The 7,157-nt window shown below is 65.8% G+C and overlaps 1 protein-coding gene across 2 annotated transcripts; it reads left to right on the top strand.

Moving 5' to 3' along the window:
* The first annotated feature begins 651 nt into the window (after positions 1–651).
* MLC1 (modulator of VRAC current 1) lies at positions 652–6,974 on the top strand. 2 transcript variants are annotated; one of them, XM_056107106.1, is made up of 11 exons: positions 652–914; positions 1,474–1,563; positions 2,363–2,416; positions 2,743–2,844; positions 3,422–3,520; positions 3,704–3,775; positions 4,222–4,338; positions 5,208–5,264; positions 5,364–5,486; positions 6,000–6,152; positions 6,889–6,974. In XM_056107106.1, the coding sequence occupies exons 1-11, from the start codon at positions 735–737 to the stop codon at positions 6,961–6,963; spliced, it is 1,122 nt and encodes a 373-aa protein (XP_055963081.1). In that variant the 5' UTR covers positions 652–734; the 3' UTR covers positions 6,964–6,974. The 2 variants fall into 2 exon arrangements, with proteins under 2 accessions (XP_055963081.1, XP_055963082.1); XM_056107107.1 differs by having other exon boundaries at positions 6,003–6,152.
* The last annotated feature ends 183 nt before the right edge of the window (positions 6,975–7,157 follow it).

A 7,157-nucleotide genomic window follows, 5' to 3' on the forward strand; every position in this document is an offset into this window, starting at 1 on the left:
GATCCAGTGGGCCTGAGCCCTGCCATTCTGGCCAAGCCGTCTGGGCCGTCGTCCCCCGCCACTTGCTGGCACCAAAGGCATCTAGGCGGGACCTTCAGAAACGGTTGTCTGGGAGCAAACCCCAGACTCTCTGTTTTGGGGGTCCTCTCTGCAGGTCTGTGCCCGTCTCCCGTGGAGGACAGGTGGGCCGCGCCGGCCCAAGAGGGGCTCGTTCATCTCCGCAATGGCAACGGCGTCAAGACAGGCCGGAGCCGAGCTCCAGGCCGGGGTTACGCAACCCCCAGGACGCTGGCCCCTCATTGGAATTCCGGCAGCGAGCTCCTGTCCCTGGCTAACTTTCTTGGAGCCTTTGTTCTGTCTGTGAATAGTTGCTGCTGGGCACCCGGGCAGGGCGGCTGACCAAGGGGTGAGAGACCAGCACTCACAAGGCCCGGAGAGACAGGAGGTAAGTGCGGGCGCACGTCCCCACCTCCCGGCCCAAGTGACCTGCTCCTTGCGTCTGCCCGGCGCTGGTCAGCAAGACAGGAGACCCCAACTCCCGCCACGCCCAGGGGCCACCCAGGGCCGCCTTCCCAGAGCCTGTCTCTGGAAGCCTGGCCCTTGCTCTGAGCTCTGGCCATTCTCCGCGCCACCCCGCCGGCTGCCCCGCAGAGAAGTGCTGACGGGGTGTTTTCCCGGGACAGGCCGCCGCCCCTGATTCTGTGAGACGGAGCCGCAGCCCAGGTGGCCGTGCCATGGCGCGGGAGGAGCAGGGCCGGGAGGAGCTGGCCTACGACCGGACGTCCACCCTGGAACGCGGCCGTCCGGACGCGGGGAGCTACGCCCCGGACACCAAGCCAGGCGAGCGGCCGCTGGCCACCAGGCTGCCTCGCTGCTTCAGCCACCGGACCTGGGTCCTCTCCGTGCTGATGGGGGTGAGGCTCCGGGCCAGGCTTGGGGGCTTGGGAGGCCGCGGTGACACTGGCCAAACCGCGCCGGGTCCCCAGGTTCACACGGCGCCTCTGGGGGTCATGCCAGGGTGGTCTCTGAGAGCTGGTGGCTCTGGTGGGCAGTGGAGGGTGGGCACGGAGCGGGAGCTGAGGGGCTGGCAGATCGGGGACAGGTCTGGGGGCACCTTCTGGGACCTGGACAGTGAATAGGAAAGACGTTCCCCCCTCTAACAATGGTCAGGGGCAGGTGTGTAGGGAAGACCTCACCCCACTGCGCCCCTCTGGGGTCCCCCAGAGTCCTGCCTCTGTATCCTAGGGTAACTGCAAAGGAAACTCCACTCCTGGGGTAGGTGGGCAGCCTCCTCTGGCCACCTGAGGCCACCCTGTCACCCCCAGGTCCCTTCCCAGGGGTGCCTGATGGCCACCCTTTGGCAGGGGAGGCCTGCAGGGGAGCGAGGGCGTCTCTGGACGGGGGCGGGCAGGGCGGAGTCCCGGCAGGGCTGCCCGGCTATGGGGGCGAAGCCATCCTCACCTTGCCTTGCAGAGCTGCCTGCTGGTGACCTCGGGGTTCTCACTCTACCTGGGCAACGTGTTTCCTTCCGAGATGGACTATCTGCGCTGTGCCGCGGGCTCTGTAAGCTGTGCTCACTCGCACCCGCCTGGCTCAGGCCGAGTCGCCTCGCTCCTGGGGCTGCCCTGGACCCCGGGGACCCCCACTGCCCATGCCCATCCGACTCCGGCCCCCCAGGGAAGGCAGTGGGAACACAGGCTGCTAGCAGGTGCTGACCCAGAGTTTGAGTCCCAGAAGAACTCAAAGCCCTGGCCCAAAGCTGTTGAAAGTCTTTGGGCTTCCCAGCCTTGGTGGGATGAGAGGGAGAGGGAAAGGGAGAGAGAGAGGAGAGAGAGAAAGGGGGGAGAGGGAAAGAGAGAGGGAGGGAGGAATGGAAGGAGGAAGGGAGGGAGGGAGAGAGGAGAGAAGGAGAGAGGGAGAGAGAGAGGACAGAGAAGGAGAGAGAGGGAGAGAGAGAGAGAAGGAGGGAGGGAGAGAGAGGAGAGAGAGGGAGAGGGAAAGAGAGGGAGGGACGGAAGGAGGAAGGGAGGGAAGGAGAGAGAGAAGGAGGGAGAGAGGAGAGAGAAAGAGGGAGAGAGAGAAGGAGAGAGAGGGAAGAGAAGGAGAGGGAGAGAGAAGCAAGGGAGAGAGAGAAGCAAGAGAGGGAGAGAGAGAGAGGAAGAGAGCGAGAGACTCCCAAATAAATGATCCCAAAATTCAGGGGCAGAGTGGGGAGCTTTCTGCAGGAGCCCAAGTCCTGAGTCCTGGGGTCTGACCACCGGGCCACACCTCCACCTCCACTGGAGAAGCCCGGCGGGAGGTGTGGGTGCCAGGGCGGTGCTGGAGCCCCCCCGCCCCCCGCTCACCGGCTCTTTGTCTGTAGTGCCTCCCCTCAGCTGTCGTGAGCTTCGCAGTTTCCAGGAAAAACATCAACGCAGTGAGTCTGTCCGTCCGTCCGTCTGACTCGGCAGCCTGGCAGGGTGCGAGGGACGTGGGTTTACAGGCGCATGTGTGCGCAGGTGGGACAGGCTCCCCCCAGAGTACCTGGAACCCCCCCCCCCCCCGCAGTGCCCTCGTCCCAGGCCCCGACCTCCTGCGGGCCTCACAGTTCTGGTTCTCTCTGCTCAGGACCTAGTCCAGCAGCTCACACTCGCTAGACACGCGATGCCCACCTGGCCGCCTCCGCCTCACTGTCCCCGGCGGCCTGGGTCCGGGCTGGGGCCCCTGCCTCAGCCACAGAGGCAGCCTGTCCCTGTCTTTCAGATCCCCAACTTCCAGGTCCTCTTCGTCTCTGCGTTCGCCATCACCACCACGTGCCTCATCTGGTTCGGGTGCAAGCTCGTCCTGAACCCCTCAGCCATAGACGTGAGTCAGGGGGCAGGCATATGCCCTGGGCCGTGGGGAGGGGAGGGCTGGGGTGGCCCACGCAGGGGGTGGGACTGGCCCGAAGGCTAGCTCGTGTGTCTCCTCACATCGACTGGAGTGTGTGGCACAGGTCATGCCTAAGAAAGCTGCATGTACACACGCACACGTGCACACACACGCATACACACGTGCACACACATGCCAGCACACACAGGGCCTGTGCTCTACACACACACACATGTACACGCATACATGCACATGAATGCACATACACACGCACACACACGCACGCACGCACGCACACACACACAGGGCCTGTGTCCTGCCGTGCTCACAGCCCTGCACAGGGCGGCTGTACCTGCTGCCAGGACCCTCTGCCTGCCCCGAGAGGCAGACCACCCAGGAATGCCGGGGTCCAGGGTCAGCAGCCCCGGCTGAAGGCCACATGCAGCCAACTGCCCGGCGCGGCCTTAGAGCCCCCGGCCAGCGTGAGGCCGTCCAGGCTGTGGCCCTCCTGGGCTCTGCAGCCCGTCCGGGCAGCCGGGAGGTGAGTCAGGGGGGCCACGCTTCCCCACAGATCAACTTCAACCTCATCCTGCTGCTGCTGCTGGAGCTCTTCATGGCCGCCACCGTGATCCTCTCGGCCAGGTCCGGCGAGGCCAACGGCAGGCAGAAGGTGAGCGGCCTGCAGGAGTGCTAGTGGGAAGGGCCCCTGGCAAGGCCTCCCAGGCCCCCAGGCCCCCCAGGCCCCCTCAACCTCACCCCTGCCCCTGTCTCAGGCCCTCCCACACCTCACCTCGCCCCTGCCCCAGGCCCGCCCGGCTGTCCCCTCACTCTCTCTCACCCTCACCCCGTCTAGGCCTCCGTCTCTGACACCACCCTCATCTCCAGCCAAGTGGCCTTTCCTGCTCGCGTCCTGAAGTCCTACTCGGTAAGGCCAGTTCCTGTCCCTTCCTGATTGCCCGGGGCAAGCCCGTCCCACCTCTGACCTGAGCATTCTGGTCTGAAGGGCCCTTGCCTTGCTTGTGTGTGTTTAAGCCTTTCCTACCCTCATTGCCCCCTTCCACCCCCCCCACCCATCTCTTGCTTTGATTCTGAGATTCTGAGGCACCTGCCAAGAGCACCACCCACCCATCCCCATTCTGCAGCTTTGTGGGCTTCAGAGCTTGGGTTCCCTGCAGGGTCAGGGGCACTTCCTGCTGGACTGGTTTCGGCAGCATCGCTTAGAGACCTTCTTGGTCCTAGGGGAGGTTTTTCCATGAACCGTGCCAAGCAGGGGGTGGGGGGCGGGGCCCTCAGCAGGGGGCAGGGGTCACGTGGACACAGGACGGGGCTGGGCCGGTCCACATACCTGCAGTCTCCCTGGTGACCTTCTAGGTCATCGAGCTGATGGCTGGCGTCTCAGCCGTGCTGGGCGGCGTCATCGCCTTCCACGTGGACGCCTCCGTGTCAGGCCCCCACCTGTCGGTCACCTTCTTCTGGATCTTAGTGGCCGTGAGTGCCGGCAGCTGGTGCCCCTCACCCCGGGCGGGACGAAATCAAGAACCCGTGTCACCGCTGCCAAATGGACCGCCATGGCTTTACGTGTGCGTGTATGTGTGTGTGGCCGTGTGCGCACATGTACTGTGGGGCATGAGTGCATGTTTGTAGATACACGTGTGCACGTGTCTATGCATGTGTGCATGTGTCACGCGTGTCTGCATGTCTGTGTACATGAGAGCATGTGTCCACGTGCACGTGTGCATGTCCATGTGTATGTGCATTCAAGTGCCCCGGAAATGCACCTTTAAGCAAACCAGATGCCCCCCAATCACACCCAGTGCTCCTAGGCCCCCCGCAGATCGCTCCAAAGTGGCAGGGTCACCCGCTCTGGGCATGCTGGCCCAGGTGCTTTGCCCCGCCATCACAGCTCCTCCTCAGATGCCCCTCTCTGTGCCAGAACCCCTAACAGGTGCAGATCCTGCCAGCATTCCAGAGGGCCTGGGACACGGGTCTTGGGGACATGCCCTCTGCTGAGAAGCTCTGTGGGCCAGGCAGGGAGGGGCAGCCTTGCCCGGGGGGAGGCGTCTCTAGGCAAACGCCGTGGGTGGGTCATGGATGGAGTGGCCAGGCACATCTTCAGCAGCGGCCCCCAGATGCAGCCCTGGGGGGGGGGGGCCGTGGCTGCGTCCGGGGTGCCACAGTCTCCCAAGGAGGATACGGTGGTGTCCAGCCACAAGCTCTGTTCTGGGAGCTTCTCCACGGCACGCAACATCAGGCATCCAAGCGGAGGGACACGGTGCCCCGGGGTCCCCTGCTGAGGGCATGGACGCTGGACGTGGGGCCAGTGTCCTGGGAGCCGGCTTGAGTCTCTCTCTCCTCAGTGCTTCCCCAGTGCCATCGCCAGCCACGTGACAGCCGAGTGTCCCAGCAAGTGTCTGGTGGGTGAGGGAACGCCACCTCGGGGGAAGGGCCGTCCCCCAGCCTGGGCAGGCACCCCTGACCCGGGCCCAGACCCAGGCTCCACCCGCGTCCCCCAGGTGGAGGTGCTGATCGCCATCTGCAGCCTGGCGGCGCCCCTGCTCTTCACGGCCTCGGGGTACCTCTCCTTCAGCGTGCCCAGGGTCCTGGAGATGTTCAAAGCCTACCCGCCAGCCATCAAGGTACCCGTCCGCTCCCGCCTCAGGGCCCTGGGAGCGGCTTCGTGCGGGGGCTTGTGCCCTGCTTGCTCTGTCTCCTGAAGGCCACTCACTAGGCGACCTTCACAGAGCGCCGGGCGGGAGGTCAGGGACCACAGAGGGGCTTCCCTGGGGACACCATCACCATCCTCAGCGTCAGCGGAGTGGGCTGAGAGACGCCCTCACACCCACGCCCTCTTCCTCCTGCCGGGTGCTCAGCTCTCCTGCCCAGACCCTGAGTGCAGTCAGGCCGGCTGGGGGTGAGGCTTGTCCACTCGCCCCCTGGCCTGTGGCCACTCCAGAGGGGGGCTTGGGTGCGTTTCACGGTGCCGGGAGGCTGAGCGCCCCCGCCCTGCTCACAGGCCTCCAGCATCAGCCCCACGCCGGGCGGGGTGGTCCGGGCACCTGCGGGCCCCCAGCCACTCACCCCCCAGCAGTCCCACGCCGGGCGGGGTGGTCCGGGCACCTGTGGGCCCCCAGCCACTCCCCTCCCCCCAGCAGTCCCACGACGTGGTCCTGATGCTGCTCCTGCTTGAGCTTCTGCTGCAGGCAGCTCTCAACACCTGCACCGTCATCCACTGCGTGCGCTTCAAAGTGAGCTCGGCCGGGAGCGCCCTGCACCCCGGCCCGCAGGAGCACCCCACCGGGGAGGTGAGTGCCCCTACTCCTCCCAAGACCCCCGAGGCACAGAAGAGAAGCCGGGGCCACTGGGGGAGCAAGTCAGAGAAGCGAAGCTCCCCCCTCACACACACACACACCCGGGACTGGCCAGGCAGACACACAGATCCCAAATTCGCCCCAGAAAGACCTTTAATTTCCAAGAGAGGAAGGGGGAGAGGAAAAAAGGGAGGGGAGAGGGGAGGGGAGAGCAGGGGTGGAGGACGGGGAGGACGGGGCGGGGGCTCTGCTGACCAGGATTCCAGGAGTGCCCCTGCCCCTGCCCCCCTGCCCGGTCTGTCAGAGGCTGCCCAAGGCCCCCGGGGTGGGAGCCTGGGTGGGAGCCCCCTAGCCCTGCCGGGCTCAGGGCTCTCGGGGCAGCGTGCAGCTGCCCAGGACCCGAGCTCTGCCCTCAAGCCACGCCTTGGCATGCCTCTTCCTGCTGTGGGCAGTGCCCTGAGGCGAGACCCTCCCGGCTCTGTGTGGGACAAGGCGGTGCTCGGGCTCGTGGGCAGCTGCTGCCTGTCATTCCTGGAGGGCCTCTTGTCCTGTGTCCCAAATGTGCCACCACCCACCAAAGCTGGAGAAATGGGGGGGGGAGGGGGGAGAGGGGGAGGGAGCAGGGGCGGCTCCCACCTGCCCCCCATCCCCTCCCCGGCTCCCTGCAGGTGCCGGGGCTGAGGGCGGCTCTGAGCAGAGGCTCCAGCATGACCCCGGCCTCTGCTCACAGGTGGCCAGGACCCCCCTGAAGGAGTTTGACAAGGAGAAAGCATGGCGTGCCGTGGTGGTGCAGATGGCACAGTGACTGGAGCCACGCCTGACCCGATGCACCGACCACCTTCCCCCAGGCACTGACCAGCCCCCCTAGGCTCCTGCAGGCACTGACCAGCCCCCCTAGGCTCCCACGGGCACTAACCAGCCCCCCCTAGGCTCCCGCGGGCACTGACCAGCCCCCCTAGGCTCCCGCAGACACTGACCAGACACTCCAGGCACTGACCA

This window comes from Sorex fumeus, unplaced genomic scaffold (assembly GCF_029834395.1).
Source record: "Sorex fumeus unplaced genomic scaffold, SorFum_2.1 ptg000153l, whole genome shotgun sequence".
In the NCBI taxonomy this organism is placed as follows: domain Eukaryota; kingdom Metazoa; phylum Chordata; class Mammalia; order Eulipotyphla; family Soricidae; genus Sorex; species Sorex fumeus.

Bases quoted from the DNA above. Each gene is read 5' to 3' on its own strand.
- MLC1 (XM_056107106.1), top strand. From the start codon at position 735: ATGGCGCGGGAGGAGCAGGGCCGGGAGGAGCTGGCCTACGACCGGACG. The intron at 1,564-2,362 runs GTAAGCTGTGCT...CTTTGTCTGTAG, and splicing joins TGCGCTGTGCCGCGGGCTCT to TGCCTCCCCTCAGCTGTCGT. The intron at 4,339-5,207 runs GTGAGTGCCGGC...CTCTCTCCTCAG, and splicing joins TCTTCTGGATCTTAGTGGCC to TGCTTCCCCAGTGCCATCGC.